General features: G+C 38.4%; 1 protein-coding gene across 2 annotated transcripts in view; it reads left to right on the forward strand.

The window, feature by feature from the left end:
* PRIM2 (DNA primase subunit 2) overlaps positions 1–19830 on the forward strand; it is a 320146-nt gene that overhangs the window by 211152 nt on the left and 89164 nt on the right. For both annotated transcript variants that reach the window (XM_066252987.1, XM_066252980.1), the window contains exons 9-10: positions 4208–4280; positions 9575–9760. In XM_066252987.1, coding sequence (XP_066109084.1) covers positions 4208–4280; positions 9575–9760 — 259 coding nt within the window. The remainder of the gene's footprint in view (positions 1–4207; positions 4281–9574; positions 9761–19830) is intronic.

Consider the following 19830-nt stretch of genomic DNA (forward strand, 5'->3'; position numbering starts at 1 on the left):
AGAAAGAGAGAAAGAAGGGGGGCAGAGCAGGAAGCATCAACTCCCATTCATGCCTTGACCAGGCAAGCCCAGGGTTTCGAACTGGTGACCTCAGCATTTCCATGTCGACGCTTTATCCACTGCACCACCACAGGTCAGGCCCCATTTATTCTTTTATGAAAAGTTAGAAGCAGGAAAACATTTACGCCTCCTGAATCCCCCTTTTTAAAAAATTGTATATAAGTGACAGTGACTATTTCTTAAAATAACAGTGTTTAAAATTGACAGAAAATAGTATTTTCTGCTGGTCCTACATGTGTTTATGTATCTGTCTTTTAAACCAGTTAGAAAGATTTTGCTATTAAAAAATGAACTATTACTAGTTCTGTGCTTTCCCAATATAAGAAATGCTTTGTTGTAAGATTAATTTTTTGGAATCATGAAGATGAGAGTCTGTTCTGACAGTCCATTAGTGGAGCAGCTGTATGCATTGGGAAGCAATGTGACGTACAGCTGTCTCTGAGCTCTGAGTGTGGTAGAAAGGCGCCTCGCTTCCCTGGGTGCCTGTTGTGCATCTCATTGTGTAACGTCTCTTGGCATTTCTGAGTAAAAGCCAAAGGTCCAGTTCTGTGAGCTCATGTGAATTGTTCCTCGGGATTTTTATTCTCACGTGGTAGCATTGCTTGTCCCATTTGTTTTCCTCCCTTGCTTGCCGTCCTTTCTCCATCTGTTGGCACTCCTTTGTTGGGGCTCCTGCCTTCTCTCGTCTGGAATATAGCCGTGTTCTTCCAACTGACTTCCTATTGCCCAGTCTCCTCTTTCTAGTCATTCCTCCATTCGGCTTTCTTTCTCAAGTGTAAACCTGATTATGAGAATGCTTGCCTTAAAATCTTTTCATGGTTTTTTTATTGCTGGTAGAATATTGGATACAATGCTTCCCATGACCTGTTTTTCTCCTGTTATATCTGAAAATTTCCTCCATCGCAGCCACATCTGTCTATACATAGCTAGTTCAAATGTATTAAATAGCTATAGTGTACCAACTCTTCTAACCAAGACATAAGCTATCCCTCTGACCATGAGGAGAAATAGCATTCCTAATTCCAAAGCACCTTCTCATGGGTTCCATGCTTGTCCTCATTGGGTTGACTGGTGGCCATTTTCCTGGCCATTAATAATATTTTTAGAGATATGATGCCTGCATAGTTCCCTTATATCTGCTCGGTAGTCATTGATATCCAGTAAAGTCTATGACTAATCATCGCTACCCTTCTCTTTCTGTTTACCTTTATTCCATGGAATTTAGCCCTTTTACATGTTCTGTCAAAGCGTTGACGCCCTTTTTTTTATCTATCTTCTCTTTGTACTTAGTATACGACATTATTCTGGGCTGAGAGAAACTTTCTTGTGGTAACCACTGGCTCTGTTTACTCCATAACTAAAATCTCGTTTATACATCATTTTACCACTTATAGGAGACTTTTGTGTTTGTTAATTATTTGATTGGAACAATCCTGCTAGATGGTTACAGTCAACGTATAGACTAGAAGGTGCAGCTCACAGGGGTCTGTGGAGCGGCCCGGATGTCCCAGCTGGGTGATGATGGCTCTTCTCCAGGACTCTCTTCCTCCTCCTTCCATCCTGTCTTGTTCGGATCTACTGGTCAAGACTGCAGTTGCTCTGTGTACTGGAATAGGACTTACCATTTTAATTAATACTTCGAGTGTATTATATCTTTAATTTACCAGCATTTCTGGCAGCCAGGCAAGCCTGGCATTTTCAGTGCCATTTTACAAATGAGGATGGTGTGAACAAAAACAGTCAGGTGACGCACCCAGTTTGCTAACTAGTGACGTAGAGAACAAAAAGAGGACGCGTCGCGATGCGTGGCCTTCCGCTTTGCCGTGGCCCGTGCTGCCTCCTTGCTCCGCTGTAAGATAGACTGGAAAGTGAACTTTTTATTTTCATTTTTGGAATTCCATTGACACAATTATCTGGTTTTGCTGTATATTAAAATGTAAACTTAAAATTAAATGGCAAATGTTGGTTTAGTTTAACATGAGTTTTTCTGTGCCATGGACTCACTGTGATTAAAGATACGGATATAATCTAATGACACATTAATTGTCAGAAATTTGTTACTCAAGGAATAAGTAATCCCAGAGGCAAGGTGTGTTTTAGGGTCTGGGCTTGTTCTGTGTGCCTCCTTGGCATTCCGCTCACCCTGCTCTCAGCATTTTCAGGCCATTCTTCACCCTGGAGGGCGGAGGGTAGAGAGGGAAGCTGCACTCCCGTGGTCTCCCAGCCAGTGGCCTCAGCACCCGGCTGCACTGTCGTGTTGCTTCCCCATCCACACCCACTGTTGAGTCAGTCTGCTTGACTGGTTGTAGGAACAGCAGTCTCTCTAAAGAGCATCTTGAGTGTATACATTTCTATTGTTCAGCAGCAAGACTCTTCACTGACCAGGCAGAATGTAGAGGGTCTGGAACTCTTTCCAATCACGACAATACTTTACTCCACATTTCCCTTCAGCTGTGGAGTCTGCGTAGATCATGGTGTGGTTGTGGTTTTCTGTGTAATCTAGCAGCTGGTTTTCACTCAGTCCTGTCTGAATGTCTGCATCTGATTCAGTGTTTATGGACTTGAGCATGGGTGTGGTTTTATGTAGGGAGATGAAAAATTACAAAGGTTTTAAGTGCATACCAAATTTTTTTTTTTTGTATTTTTCTGAAGTTGGAAACGGGGAGGCAGTCAGACAGACTCCCGCATACGCTGGACCGGGATCCACCTGGCATGCCCACCAGGGGGCGATGCTCTGCCCATCTGGGGCGTTGCTTTGTTGCAACCAGAGCCATTCTAGTGCCTGAGGCAGAGGCCATAGCAGCGGTTCTCAACCTGTGGGTTGCGACCCCGGTGGGGGTCGAACGACCAAAACACAGGGGTCGCCTAAAGCCATCAGAAATACATATTTTATTTAAAAATGTATTGTATAATAAATATGTATTTTCCAATGGCTTTAGGCGACCCCTGTGTTTTGGTCGTTCTACCCCCACCGGGGTCGCAGCCCACAGGTTGAGAACCGCTGCCATAGAGCCATCCTCAGCACCCGGGCCAACTTTGCTCCAATGGAGCCTTGGCTGCGGGAGGGGAAGAGAGAGACAGAGAGAAAGGAGAGGGGGAGGGGTGGATAAGCAGATGGGTGCTTCTCCTGTGTGCCCTGGCCAGGAATCAAACCTGGGACTCCTGTATGCCAGGCTGATGCTCTACCACTGAGCCAACCAGCCAGGGCCAAGTGCATACCAAGTTTAAAAATCCTAATTTATGAATAATATATATTATGGGAAAACATCATGGTACGTGAAGAAATAGGGAATTGGGAATCAAAAGACCTCACTGCTGACTTGTTTTCTGATATAACAAATTTCAAACTCCTCTGAGCCTCTGTTTCCTCATTTGTCAAATGTAAAACAAAGATGCTGACTCAGAGTGGTGAGGGTATAATGTGCTATTCAGATGTTATTTATTTTAATAAACAGTGGTTCCTATATGTCAGGTCTCTTTAAATAATTGTTTTATTTTTCAATTATAGTTGATGTACACTATTATATTAGTTTTATGTGTAAAACATGGTGATTAGACATTTATATGCCTTACGAAGTGATCACCCCAATAAATCTAGTGCCCATCTGACATCATAGATAGTTGCTACAGTGTTACTGACTGTATTCCCTATGCTGTACTTGACGGAAGTTGTTTCCACTCAGACCACCTGTCAACACTGCAAAGCAGGCACCGTTATCTCCCCTGACAGAGAAGGAACCAGGGCTATGCAGAGTCAGTAACTTGCTGAGGGACTTACCACTAGTAAGTGATTGTACCTGATTTAGGCTCCAGGTTCTTTGCTCTGCTGCTGTGCTGTTAATGAAGGATCAGCAGCAAGGGTTTGAACTTTAATGACAGTTTGCATTATGTTTCTAAGAAATGCAAGTGGCACGCTAGACTGGGAATGAGGGAGGGCCGGACTGTCACTGTATTTTGTACTGCTTTTAGGTAAGTTGCTTAAATGTATTCTATTAGGTATCTTTAAAACATGTAACATATTTCAGCTAGTTTTATGTGTAAAATGTTTCCTCATTCTGATTTTATATCAGCATAAAAATTTCCTTTGGATGTGATCAAAATGCTTTTACAAATCTTATTTTAATAATTTGTTTCTTTTTCTTTTTAGTCATTCCTACACTGGTCAAGATTACAGTACGCTGGGAAATGTTGGGAAGATTTCTTTAGATCAGATTGATTCGGTAAGCATCACATCCCTTTAAATTATGTCTTTGTCAATGAAGGAAGCACAGGTTTTCTTCAACCAAAGATTATTTTTGGGTGGGAAGATTGGGCGAGAATATTAGTTCTTTGACTGCCAATCATTTTGAAAGGAAATCCCATGTGCTACACATAAGATTTTTTAAAATCGTAAAAACATCAGAATTAATCAGAAAATTGTCCGTAGCCTGACTGGTGGTCACGCAGTGGATTAAGCATCAGCCCAGGGCACTGAGGGTCCTGGTTCCGAACCCTGAGGTTGTTGGCTTGAGTGCAGGATCATTGACATGATCCCAAGGTTGCTGGCTTGAGCCCAAGGTCACTAGTTTGAGCAAGGGTTCAGGGGATCGACTGGAGCCCCAGGCCAAGGCACATATGAGAAGCAATCAATAGAAAAAAAAATAAACAAACAAAATAAACACAGTGAAAGCAACTACAAGTTGATACTTCTCGTCTCTCTCCCTTCCTGTCTTTCTCTCTTTCTAAAGAAAAGAAAGAAAACAGAAAAAATATTGTTTTCTGATGAAAACAGGATTTAATTATTCCGAAGAGTAATTCTTTTAACTGATGATAGATAGTGTTTGTATTTAAATACCACATACACTTAGAAAAGAAGAAATGGAAAACACTAAATGTATGTGTTTGCTAGGGCTACTGTAACAAAATCACACAGACTGGGTGCTTTACAACAGAAATTTATTTTCTAATGCTTGAGGCTAGCAGTCCAAGATCAAGGTGCCAGCAATTTGATTTCTTCTGGGGCTTCTCTCTCCGTTCACACATGATCTTTCCACTCTGCACACATTCCCCGGTGTCTCCTCTTCTTAGAAATTGGACCAGGACCCCACCTCCATGACCTCATTTAACTTTAATTACTTCTTTAAAGCCCCGTATCCAAATACAGTCACGTTCTGAGGTACTGGGAGTCAGGACTTCAGTATGAGTTTGGGGAGGGTCAGGTTTATTCTGTAACACTAAGTGTAGGCTCCCGTCACATTCTGAGGTACTGGGAGTCAGGACTTCAGTATGAGTTTGGGGAGGGTCAGGTTTATTCTGTAGCACTAAGTGTAGGCTCCCGTCACATTCTGAGGTACTGGGAGTCAGGACTTCAATATGAGTTTGGGGAGGGTCAGGTTTATTCTGTAACACTAAGTGTAGGCTCCCGTCACATTCTGAGGTACTGGGAGTCAGGACTTCAGTATGAGTTTGGGGAGGGTCAGGTTTATTCTATAACACTAAGTGTAGGCTCCTGTCACATTCTGAGGTACTGGGAGTCAGGACTTCAGTATGAGTTTGGGGAGGGTCAGGTTTATTCTGTAGCACCAAGTGTAGGCTCCCGTCACATTCTGAGGTACTGGGAGTCAGGACTTCAGTATGAGTTTGGGGAGGGTCAGGTTTATTCTGTAACACTAAGTGTAGGCTCCCGTACTTGGGTCGCCACTAGATTACTGGCCAGCTCCTTTTGGCTGCATTTCGTGGTTCCATAGCAGAATGAAAGAGTAGCATGCTTTATGAAATTCTGTAAGATTTTTTTAAATACATAATTGAATTTCCACTTTATCCAAAAACAGAAAATAAACCAGCCATAAATAATCTTTGTTTAGACAATTACCAAATTATTTACAATAAATTGAAAATATATTGAGATTATAGTGTTTGGAAGCAAGAATTATAGTAAGGTGAGTAGGGAGAGACTGTGAGTTTTTAGAAGTTTTTAGAGACCAGAAGGAAAAGGTCTTACCTTTATGAAAAATTATTATCAATCTTTAAACAGTTAGGATGTTTAGAGATAATGGTAGGATTGCCCACCTTATACAGTTGGTTTGAAATTTGTTCTCAAGGATGCCTCATCCTTTTCTCGGTTATTTCATCTCTAACACTTCCTCCCTGACATATGATTGTGTTTCTATTATGTGAGTGGTTAGAAATTAATTCTGTCACATTCACAAGCAAATGTGAACTTGGTTAGATACTGTAGGAGGATATAAAAATATAATCATTAATTCACTTAGTGATTATCTACTGAGTCCATCAGTTAGGTACCAGCCACTGTGTTGTGGATACAGAGGTGAATAGAACAGAAAGTCCCTCTGTCTTGTTGGCCTTACTTGAGGGACGTAGACAGCACAGTAAAAAATAAGTCAGCAATGTAGAGGGAAATTACATTAGGCGCTGTGATGGTCATGTGTGTGGGTCTGTGACGGAGATCCTGAGCTAAATGATACAGGTAGATCCTTCTCTGGATCTCACCCTGGCTCTCTATGTCTACTGCCTGCTCCTCACAGCAGTCCTTGGTGTTCTCCACTTCTTATCTAAATGTTTCCTTTAGATGTCTCTTCTCACTGAAACCTGGTTCCCTCGACACTGCCCTGTAGCCTCAGTCAGGTTTAAGCTGCTTTTTTCTCCCACCCTCTATGACGTAGTCTACGTAGATACGGGTGTGTCTTCCTCGGTCCACATTACCGATTCCAAACTTTCTCTAGCTTCCATTGTCAGAACTCTACCTCTTTTTATAAAAAAATATTAAATTTATTAGATGACATTGTTTAATAGGATCATATAGGTTTCAAGTGTACGTTTCTATGCTACCTGATTTGTATGTTGCATCGTGTGCCCAGCACCCGATGTCAGATCTTCCGTCATTATATATACGGTCCCTGTCCCCTCTCCCCTCCCGCTGGGACCCATCATACTGTTGTCTCTGTCTGGGAGTTTCAGTTTTATATCCCACATGTGAGTGAAATCATGTAGTTTTTAGCTCTTTCTGACTGACGTATTTATTATTTTAATTGATTTTAGTGAGAGAGGAAGAGAGAGAGAGACAGGTACATTGCTCTGTCCCTGTATGTGCCCTGGCCTGACTGACTTATTTTGCTTAGCATGATATTCTCAATATCTATCCATGTTGTTATAAATGGCACTATGTCATCATTTCTAATGGTTGAGTAGTATTCCATGGTATAGATGTACCACATCTTTTTAAAAATATTTTTTTTAATTTATTGATTTAAGTGAGAGAGGAAGGGAGAGAGAAAAAGATGGGAACATCAAGCTACTCTTGGTGTGCCCGGACCGGGAATCGAATGGGCAACCTCTACGCTTTGGGGTGATGCTCAATTGAACCCTCTAACAGGCTGTGTCCATGCCTCTTTTCCTATTTTTTCTTTTTTAAAGATTTTATTTATTTTACAGAGAGAGGAGAGAGAGGAGAGAGAGGGGTGGGAGAGTGAAAAAGTATCAACTCATAGCTGCTTCACCTTCTTTGTTCATTGATTGCTTATCATATGTGCCTTGACCGGGCAAGGTCAGGGCTTTGAACCGGCGACCTCAGCATTCCAGGTCGATGCTGTATCCACTGCGCCACCACAGGTCAAGCCCCACATCTTCTTTATCCAGTTCTCTATCCAAGGACACTTTGTTTGTTTCCATCTTGCCTACCATGAATAATGCTGCAATGAACATGGGGGTGCATGTGTCTTTGTGAATAAATGTGTTCAAGTTCTTTGGGTTAGTTACCCAGTAGAAGGATTGCTGTGTCATGTGGTAACTCTATGATTAATTTTTTGAGGAACTTCCAGACTGTTTAACAGTCTACATTCCCTTATTATATAATTTATTATATGAGTTTAATTTATACAATAGTGAATGTAATAGTGACAGTTTCTTTTTCCTTCACTTAACTGATTTACAGGGAAAATTATGTTTTATTCACCTTTGTGTTGCCTAAAACATCCAATAAATACTTGTTCTGTGACATAGACTTGAAGAGTAGTTCATTACAGACATTGAGGATGTTGACTATTCATTGATGGTTTTGAATTGGAACAATAGTTAAAAAAAATAATTTTGTAGTAGTATGAAGGAACAGGAATGTACAGATAGGAGGCCCTTTGGTAGTAGTGCTGCCAAGGGAAGATAGGGACCTGACTGAAGTGGGTTAGGGACCGGAAAGTGTAGTCTCTACTGTGAAAAGATGAAGAAACTGGTTGGCCACTAGAGGGCGCAGCAACCTCAGGCAAAGTGAGACCTGCTCCTATTTACAGGTGGAATTGAATTTACCAAGGAATACATGAGGGGGTGAGAACTTAAGCCTCTGGAGGAGGATATTAGAGGAAGTCAGAGAAAATGCAATTGGTACCATAAATGAAAAAGTTGAAATTTCTTTGATACTGAAGAAAAGACCTGTAATTTCTTTCTTTCAACTGTTGATTTCTCTAACACATTTGAGTATTTCTTTTGAGAACAATTTGTCTTATTTTTGTATTTTTCTTTGTTTTGGGGTTATTTTAAAAGTTTATCTGTGATTGAGGCACTGTACTTTTGAACATTTATCCCAGGGAAAGAAATCTTATATTTACACAAAAACTGTACATCTGTTTATGTGAAATAACCCCAAATTGGAACTAACCCAAATGTCATTCAGCAAGTGAATAGTTAAACAAATTTTGGTTCCTCCATGCCATGGAATATTACTCAACAATAAAAAAGGAATAAACTATTGAGACCTGCAACAACTAAGATGAATTTTGTGGGAATTATGCTTGAATAAAAAGCCTAATCCCAAAATATTACAGACTCATTCTATTTATATAACACACTTGAAATGACAAAATTATAGAGCTAGAGAACAGATTAATAGTTGCCAAGGCTGAGAGGATGAGGGCAGGGGGCAGAAATTAGGTAGGGGTGGTTAGAAAAGATATGCGGGTTCCTGTGGTGAGAAAACCGTTCTGCACCTTGACTGTGGTGACCGATACATGAACCCACACATGACAAAATTACATAGAAGCTAAATAAACTACAGTAATTCACACAGAAGTGCAACTGGGGAAATCTAAGACTAGTGGATTATATCAACGTCAGTATCTTGGATGTGATAATACAAGTTAGCTTTGCAAAATATTACCTTTGGGAGAAATTGGGTATACGATATCTCTGTATTATTTCTTACAACTGTATGTGAATCTATAATTTCTCAAAAGATAAAGTTTAATTTAAAAATTTAAAAAGAAATAAATGAAATAATTTGTAATAATGTATATTATTTAATTCCCCAAACCAAATTATTTATAATTTCAACATGTAGCCAATATAAAAATATTAATAAGAAAAGAGTTCATCTGTAATCACAGTAAGACAATAATCCTTATAATTTTTGTTTTTGTTCCAGTTTGAATCCATAATTTGTAAATTAGAATGAATTTGCAACAAATTCATTTTAGTGTGAAGGACTTGGTAAATCTTCCATATAACTGAAAATTCTTTTTTCTTGTAGCTTTCTATCAAATCCTTTCCACCTTGCATGCGTCAGTTACACAAAGTCCTGCGGGAAAATCACCATCTCCGTCATGGAGGCCGCATGCAGTACGGCCTCTTCCTGAAGGGCATTGGCTTAACCCTGGAACAGGCATTGCAGTTCTGGAAGCAAGAATTTATCAAAGGAAAGATGGATCCAGACAAGGTAATTTTGAAAAACTGGAGCAGTTACTTAAATTTTACTATAGTTTGAAAACTAGAGAGTCTGGTTTTTTTTTTTGTTTGTTTGTTTTGTTTGCTTTTGTTTGTTTTTTGAATATGCCCCTGACATGTAGTTGAAAACTCTAAAAGATAAAGATGCCTTTGGTTTCTTTTAGGAAAAAAGCAATTCATGTGTTAATGTAATAGATGTTAAACCGAAGATTAGGAGAGGTAAGATCATTCCAAGGCAAGACTGGAGCAGAGTGAGGTGTGAAGTGATGCTTAAATGAAGAGTCTTCCCTCTGCAGGTTTACGGCCAGCAGTTGTTATAAGACTGAAATTGCTTTCTGAGTTATATTTCTGTAGGACTGTGTATGTACATATAATATACAAACATACATGTGTGTACATGCCATTGGCTCCAGATCCTGGCAACTCTATAAATGAGTGATGTGCATGTCCTGTCCTCACAGCCTCCTCAGCTCCTGCAGACTCAGGCTTATGGTTTCTTTTATGGAATCAATCCATCTCGTCTTCCTTTTTTTTTTTCTGCTGGCTTCTATTTTTCCCAGCATTACTGTCTTTTCAAAAGAACACTGCCTTGTCATGGTGTGCCCAGAAGTACGACGGCTTCAATTTTTCATTTTTGCCTCCAGTGATGTTTCCGGCTTAATTTGCTCTGGGACCCGAGTGTTTGTCTTTCTGGCCGTCCAGGGTATCTGTGGAGCTCTCCTTCGACACCATATTTTAGAAGAATCCATTTTTTTTCTGTTTGCTTTCTTTGCTGTCCAACTTTCACACTGTACACAGTAATTGGGAATACAGGGTGTGGATGGTTTTAGCCTTGACCTCTGATGACACATCTTTGCTCTTGGTGACCTTTCCTAGTTCTTCCTTCCATTGCCATCCTTCCGAGTCTCAGCCTTCTCCATTCGAATTGATGACCAGACTGAAGTAAACATCCTGATGTTTCCATTGTGTATGGTAACGTTGTGCATTTCTTCTGTAGTTGTGATTTTTGTCTTGATGTTCAGATGCAGTCCTGCCTCGGCCCTTTCTTCTTTCAGTTCCATCAGCAGTTGTTGCAAATCATTGCCACTTTCTGCCAGTACGATGGTGTCATCTGCATACCTTAAGTTGTTGATGTTTTTTCTACCAATTTTCACTCCTCCTTCCTCTGAGTCTAGACCAGTTTCTCATTTGTTCTGCATGTAGCAAATAAGGAGGTAAAATGCACCCTTGCCCGACACCTTTGCCTGTAGGAAACCATTCTGTCGTTCCATCTTCAGGCTTGACAGTGGCTTACTGTCCACAATACAGGTTATGCATCAGGACAGTCAAGTGCTGAGCTATGACCTTTTCTTTCAGGACAACCCATAGCTTTTCATGATCCAGACAATCAAAAGCTTTACTGTCGTCTAGAAAATGTAGGCTAATCCTCTTCTGAAATTCTTTGGAGCACTCCAATATCCAGTGACTGTTTGCACGTAGATCTTGACTCCCTCTTTTTTGAATCCAGCTTGACTGTCATTTCCTGCTCTATAGAAGTTAGTAGCTTTTGTTACATCACCTTTAGTGTCACTTTACTTGTGTGAGAAATTAGAACAATGGCCCTATAGCTACTATAGTTAGTGCTCGACTTACGACCATGATTGGTTCTGACAGACTGGTCGTAACACGATTTGGTCGTAAGTTCAGTAGGCTATATGTACAGTACTGTGAAATGATGTTATAAAAATCTTTGTCATATTTTATCATAATTTTCTTTCATTATTGTTATATATCATAATTTTCTTTTTTCATTTTATGCCATTTGTATCATCTCTACACCATTTTGTTTCTTATTTTTACATTCGTCAGGTTTAAGTAAAACACTGCATTACCAGTACAACTGGTTTAATATTTGCAAAGACAATTTCCTCTTGGTAGACATCTTGGGAGGGGTTTGATGAAAAATATCTAAGACACAAAACACAAATTGCTGTACCGAGTCTGGGATAACAGTTGAAATGGTGCACGCGGAGATGGTAGTGCTGCCGGAAGCTGGTCCACACTGTCGTACGCCCAGCTGGGCAATGCTTGCGCTGCCAGATGCAAAGCAGTCATGGCTAGCGATTGTGGTTGTAAAGTCGAATGGTCGTAAGTTGCATAGATTGTAAGTCAATCAATATTTGTACTTCTTGGCATCTCCTTTCTTGAAGATTGAGATGTATATTGACCATTTCTAGTCTGTAGGTCATTGCTTTGTTTTCCATATTTGTCCTTGTCAGGATGGCCGAGTGGTCTAAGGCGCCAGACTCCATATTTTGTTGATATATTTTTGTTAGGATTATGACATTTCTGTGGTTTGAAATAATTCTATTGGTATCCCATCTACTCCTGGTGATATATTTCTTCCCAATATTTTTACTTTCTAAAAATATAGATTCTTCCTCATAGGAATCTTCTTCAAAGCTACCTGTCATCCTTCTGTCTCTCCTTGTATAGATTTTCAGTATACTGTTTCCACATTCTCTTTATTTTTTCCTGGTCAGAGAATGTGCTTCCTTGTCGGCTTGAATTTTCCCTTTATTTCTTTAATCTTCTGGGAGTAAGCCCTGATTTTCCTTTGTTATTGTTTCTTCTATCTCATTATATTGATATGGTAATAGTTCTCTTTATGTCTATGTAATAGTTATTGAGGAACTGAGTTCAGAAATCTACCCCTGCTTTTGTCACCCTTTGCTTTTGCATCTTGTCTCTCTCTAACAATTTTTAGTGTTTCTTCTGTCATCCATCTCAATTTTTCTTTCCTTTTTACTTCTGGCATTGTTTTGTATTTTTTTGTGTGAAAGAATTCTGCATTCTTTCCTGATAATATTTCTAGTTTCAGTTCTTCTGGCTCTTGGTCAATTAAGTTCGACAGTGCAGATTCGTTTTTATGTGAACTTCAAATCCATCAGGAATGTTATTTCCATTATATTATGACATTATGATCCTTCAGTGCTCTTTTTTCTTTTTAGCTTTACTCTAATGTTTGATATCAGCAGTTCATGGTCAGTAGCACAATCTGCTCCTGGTCTTGTTTTGGCAAAGAGATTGCGGCTTCTCCATCTCCCGCTTCCAATTACATAGTCTGATTTCTGCATTGGCCATCTGGTGATGTCCCTGTGCAGGGTTGTCGGTTCACTTGTGTGAAGCATGTGTTTGTGATCGACAAGTTGCTAGCTTCGCACAAATTCACGAGCCAATCTCCTGCTTTATTTCTGACTCTGAGTTCATTTTGTTTTTATGACATTTGATTCTGATTTACTTCCTACTTTTGCATTCCCGTTTCTGTACTTATCAGCATATCTTCCTTTGGTGTATTATCAGTTTCTTCTTAGTTACTTGTATAAAATTTTTTAATATTTTCTTCTGCAGTCTCTGTAGATGGAACACAGATTTGAATGATGATTATGCTAATAGTAGTTTTTCCTAGAAGTCTGACTGCGTACCTGGCACAGAGGTGTATTTTCAGGACTCAGATATTAAGAACAAAGTGAAAAGAATTTATAATGTTTCTGTTGTGTTATGCTGAACTATGTTATGGAGCATTTTTAGTTAGACATTAACCCTTTGAGTAATGATTTTTTTTCATGCTCGCTGACCCCCAGGAGTGAGTTTCTTTTTTTTTTCTCAAAGAATAAAATTAGTTCCAGTTACAGTTTTATTAACTTAAAATCATGTTTGTTTGATAACTAATTTATGGAATCAAGAAGAACATACATTTCTCTTTTTTTAATGTTGCCTTACACATTTTTAAAATAAATCGATCGTACTCTGGATGGTCAGGAGGCACGAGGACGTACAGAATGTTCGTACTACTCAAAGGGTTAAAAGAACTGCTTCTAAATCTATCTATAATACTCAAAGTCTCACTCTTATTCTTTATTTACGAGTATTAGCTAACAACATTTTACTTTGGAAATATAGTTTTGTGTCCCTTCAAAGCCATGGCACTGTGGTATGAAGTAAATTTTTTTACTGTTTATTTCTTGGTTTGCTTCTTCCTAGTAGAGGTAAAAATGGTAAAACCAAGAATATTTACGAAGTACATTTTATAATACCTTATTATCTCAAATTAGTCTGGTAGGGCTACCATAAAATACCACAGATTGATGCAGTAAGCAATGGAAATTTATTTTGTCTAGTTCTGGAGGTTGGAAGTCCAAGATCAAGGTGTCGGCAGATTTGTTTTCCTCTGAGCCTCTCTTCCTAACCTGCAGAAGCCACCTTCTTGCAGTGTCACAACCTGGCCTTTTCTTGTGCTTTCCCTTCCCCGATGTCTTTTCCTCTTATAAGGACACCAGTCATCTGGGATTAGTCCACCCTTACCACTGACCTAACCTTAGTTACCTCTTTAAATGCTCACTCTCTAATACAGTCACATTGTGATTAGGGCTTCAACATTTGACCTTTAGAAGGACACAGTTCAGTCCAGAACATGTCTCTAGCTATCTATATATGAGTTAACATTCTTTTACAACATCTAAAAAGATTTTACAGATTTGTTTTTAAAATTATTTTCATTGATAATTGTCTGTGGATTCTTAATTTATCATGTAACAGGATTTTCTTTTTTTAATTTAAATTTATTGTGTTTACATAGATTCTAGTGTCCCCCCCCCCCGAATGCATCCCCCCTCCCCCGTGTTCCCATCCACATCCCTCTTGTAGGATTTTCTTTAAATATAGTTTTGGGTAATGTTATTAGAGTTCTTTTATATATATACTTTTTATTTTAAGGTAACAATCTGATTATAAAAAAATATGAGAAATATGAAAAATTACCTGCCATTTCCCCATTTAGCAATAATTACTCTGAACATTTTAACCTTTCTCAGCAATCTAGGTAGCTAGATACCACTTTGCTTCTCCTCATTTTAAAAATTGCCATTATATTATGATCATTTTCCCATGTTGCTGAGTGATTTTTGAAAATATCATTTGGATTAGCTGGATGACAATACATCCTTTGAAAGTGATATAATTTAGTTAATTGTTCCCCTGTTATTGGACATATGGTTGTGTCTGTTTGACTCTGTCATAAATGGTACTGCAACTGATATCCTGAGCACATAAATCTTTTATTATAGTTCTGATTATGTCCTCTGTATCTATTCATCAGGTAATAAAATTACCTGGTGAAAACTGGCAGTTTTAAACTTTTGATGCATGCCATGAAATGACTGTTTGGCAAGATTTTAAGTTCAACTCTGATCAAGCTATGTATCTTTCTTTGTCATTGATATTGTATATTATTACTTTAAAATATTGTTTTGATATTTCATTAGGAATTTGATCTATTAAGTAGGAAGGTGTATGGGGTTCTCCAGAGAAACTGAGCCAATAGAATGTGTGTGTATTAAAAGACGTTTATTATAAGGAATGGCTCATGTGAGAATGGAGGCTGACAAGTCCCAAGATCTGCGGTCAGCACGCTGGAGACTCAGGAGTGCCGATGGTGTAGTTCTAGTTCAAGTGCAGTATAGGCTTGAGTTCCAGGAAGAGCCGGCGTTTCAGCCTGAGTCCGAAGGCTGGGAAACGTCCACGCCCCAGCTTAAGGCGGGAGGAAGTGCCCTCTTACTCCCCGGAGGGTCAGCAGTGTGTTCGCTTCATATCTTCCAAGGATTAGCCTAGTCCCACGAGCACCAGGGAGGGCAGTCCGTCATCCAGAAACACCCTCACAGGCACATCTAGAATGTTGTTTGGCCCAAGTCCAGGCACCCCATATCCCAGTCGGGTAGACACAAAATTAACCGTCAGTAAATAAATCTTTATGAACTGTGGAGAAAGTTGCGCCGTGGTTTTGAAGTGAAAAGAGAGAAGTGCGTTACCATTTTAGCTCAGTGCAGTGCGAGTGGAAAGAGGAAAGTGAGAGAGGGAAACCTCTGAGTACACCGCCTTTGACCCGCACACCTTTCACTGACCCGCCATTTTGTGTATGTATCCAGATGGCCTATGTACAAATGTCATCAGTATTTAGTTAGTTTTAAACCCTTGTGTTTGAAAGTATTTTTCAAGTGGGATTTTTATTTTGTAATGTAAAAGTTTTTTTCAAAAATTATTGCAAAGGAAATCAATAAATAATTTGTACCTTTCTAGATAATGTATAGCAGTCTGTATGTTCAGCTTATTATGGATTACAGCAAATACATTATTTCGACAAAAAGATTATAAATTATACTTATGATTTATGGTGTCTGTCTAGTGTTCTATTGTTAGAGTCTGTATTTGTAAATACATGTTCATATTTTCCTCAATTATATCATATATTTTGCAATGAAATGTAATATGGTATCTTTTAGTTTATTAAAATATTCTCTTCAGCTTAATAATTGTACCTTTTTGTTAATTATACATACAATTAAAAATACTCTTAAGAGCTATAGAAAATTGATGGTTTAAATATTGTTTATAAAGAATGATTATAGAGGATGTATATTAGACATTTTTTTGGTAGTGCTCTAAAGGACTTTGGTGTTAAACCGAGGAATGATTGGGAACAATCACTTCTGTTAAATATCTTATTTCCTGAGAGTGTAAGAAAAATGTGGTGATACAGTCAGTTTCAACTGAAATTCTCCTTTATGGTTGTTTCCTAAATGACCGTATATCTGATTTCTTTCTCTTTATGCTTATGTCCTCATTGTAACTTATTTGAGATACCATGCTTTATGCATCTGAGCAAAAATTGTGGGTTCTTGGCTATTACTTCTGAAGCAACAGAGAAAGGTTTTGTACCTCCAGCACTTTTTACCTGTAGCTGTTGTCACTGCCATCTTTCCTAGTTACAATCTCTAGAACTAAATAACTCTTTTCCCTACCTCCTTTCTAAATATTGAGCTTCGTTCTTCATGAATTGATTGCCTAATCTGTGTGTCTCTCCCTCCCATCTTCCCTTGCTTCTGTTTGCTGCAGGCATGTAGCTAGTTGTTTTTTTTTTTTTTTATACTTGGAATACTTTTCTATTTAATGTTATACTTAAAGTTTGAGGAGGAATTTGTTGTCCTTGTTGTAAAATAATTTAAAACTGGATGTATGAGCTTTTATAACTGTCATCCAGAGTATAAATATTAAAGGGGCATGTCCCCAGATACTTTTCATTACGCTTAAGCAATTTTTGTTTCATGGTCTACACATTCTTGTTTTCTTTTACAAACATTTTTGAATAGTAATAATGTGATTTTGGAAGCAACTTAAAGTTCTGATGCTCACCGTTTGTTATCTTTTGTTAGGAAGTTGATATACTAACTCAGTTCTTCTATAGAAAAAGTAGCCATCTGTCTATAAAATGCTTATTCAGAGTTGTTAGTCTGGATTATTTTTCTGTTCTTTTAAATCTATTTTTAGACTAGCATTCACACCTCAGTAAATGGTATTAATAAGTGAGAGGTACCACCTTATATAACTTCCAATTACATGCTACTAGATTATGTTCTTATAATTTGGGGCTCTTATCATTACCTCATATTTATTTTTTATTCATTTGTTATCTGTATCCTACACTTAGAATAAAAACTGTGTGAAAGTGGGTGAGTGTCTTGTTCATTGCTGTATGTTTAGGCACCTGGAACAGTGCCTGATGCATAGCAGGCACTCATTAAGTGTTTACTGAGGAAACTAAAGAATAAGTTTCCATAGATATAAATATATATGAAAAAAATCAGAAAATTTGGTCTATTTTTCTGTAATGTCTTTACATAAGTCAGTACTGTACTATATAACTGCTAATGTGCTGTTATTCCATTTATAGTGAACTTTATGTTGAATTAAATAAAGAATTTTAGTAGGATCTGAAATTTGCAATAGAAACTACTGATTTTATAATTTAGAAGGAATTTCTTATCATGGGCTTGTCAAAGAGGTCCAAGGTATAAAAAAAGGTTATTGTAGCAGAGGATAGGGCTTCTAGTTTATTGTTTTACACTTAGTTCATTGTTCAGTAGCTGCAGTGTTCATTTTTTCTGTTCAGTTAGGACTAGGATACCTAGCGTGATATACCTTTATTGAATTATGTACCTACCATCTTTCTAACTGTTAGCAAATTGTAGTATCTTTGTTGCATGTGTGTCTTAGGACTGGACTTGAATTCAGAGACTATGGCTTTTCCTCTTTGGGTCTCAAGGGCATAGCCCAAGACCTGGCAACTCTTAGATGTTTGTTGAATACAGGGTAGCTTCTGCCCAGGCATTTAAAAGTGGCTTTCTTTATGAGAAAAGAAGTTGTCTTTGTTTCTCTCTAGGTAAGGCTATATTTCTAACAAGTTATAAAATATTAATAATTTTAGTAACTAGCCAAATTTGTTTTCTTCTATGTATTTTTCTAAATCAAAATATAGGTTGGAAAATTATGCAACTACTCTATACAGGAAATGATAACCAGTTATCATTATTATTATTTAATGTCCAGAAATATAGTACATATTAGTTACAGATATATAAATAATAGAGTTGTCAAATTATAGTCCTTATTATATAATATATACATGTATTAAATATATACATGTATTAAAATATCAACCATTTTCAAGAGAATATTCTGTTCTTATAACAGACTAATTGCTTTAGTATATATCTTGCTTCCAAATATTAGTTTCATAATGTAGGGTTTTCACTGTTAGATTTACATATATTGAGTATGAATATTTATGATATATTGAAATTTGTTAAATAAAGCCTTTTCAATTACCCTTGTCAGTGGGGATTGGGGACATTTGAAAATTGCATTTGGATTGTCAAATAGAATTCTTTGGATTTATGAATGATACAATACAAGAGGTATTCAAAGCTTTGAATATCTCTTTCTGTAAATAATTTCTTAGATTCCTGAAATAAATGTATCTCTGCTTTCTGCAATTAAAATCTATTTAATGATTACAGTACAGTTTTATGCAAGTGTTTGTTAGTTGTAATTATTTACATGCCAGTGTACCTGGGGAAAAGCCTCACCCTGGGCATGAGAGATACATTAGTCAAACCTCGGTTTAAAGCATGAAAAAATATATCGCTAAAATATTTGTTCCCTTGGAACTTTGATATTAAATCACTGCAGTCACTAGCTTTTTTAAGAGCAAATTGAACTGGATAATTCTTCTAATAAATTCAAAGCAATGTGTTCTCTTAATCAGATTGCTTATATTCTTGTTTTGAATGGCTTTGACCTGGCCATGCTGGATATTAAGCACAGCATAGATCATGTACAGTTTATATAGCTGAATTCCTGTCCCTCATGATAGCATACTCACGGTGTATTACATGTTATAATTGGGTCAAGGAACATTTAGCACTATTTTTTTTTTCATTTTTCCAAAGCTAGAAACAGGGAGGTAGTCAGACTCCCGCATGCGCCCGACCGGGATCCACCCGGCATGCCCACCAGGGGGCGATGCTCTGCCCATCTGGGGCGTCGCTCTGTCACATCCAGAGCCATTCCAGTGCCTGAGGCAGAGGCCAAGGAGCCATCCTCAGCGCCCAGGCCATCTCTGCTCCAATGCAGCCTTGGCTGCAGGAGGGGAAGAGAGAGACAGAGAGGAAGGAAAGGGGGAGGGGTGGAGAAGCAGATGGGCGCTTCTCCTGTGTGCCCTGGCCAGGAATCAAACCAGGGACTCCCGCACGCCAGGCCGACGCTCTACCACTGAGCCAACCGGCCAGGGCCCATTTAGCATTATTTAAAAAGCTTCTCACTAGTTTCAGAATCCAGCTTGCATCATGATTTAGAACAGGCTAATGTTGAAAATTGATTACCACAGGATTCAGTATTTGGCTGGTGGTCGGGGGTAGTGTGAGTGTATGAAGCGTATTTATCAGTAGGGTTTTTGTTTCTTAGACCAGTGGTTCTCCCAGGACAGTGTCGGCTTCAGCATCATGTGGGAATTTGTCTGAAATGCAAACTTTCAGCATCAGACTCTGGGGTGGAGCCCCTGGTTCGTGGTTTAGGAAGCCTTCCAGGTAAAACTGATGCACACTAAAGTTCGAGAAACTGTTTTACCTTTCATTGAATTTATTGCGGTAGCATTGGTTAATAAAATTATATAGGTTTTAGGTATACAAT

This window comes from Saccopteryx bilineata, chromosome 1, assembly GCF_036850765.1.
Source record: "Saccopteryx bilineata isolate mSacBil1 chromosome 1, mSacBil1_pri_phased_curated, whole genome shotgun sequence".
Lineage (NCBI taxonomy): Eukaryota > Metazoa > Chordata > Mammalia > Chiroptera > Emballonuridae > Saccopteryx > Saccopteryx bilineata.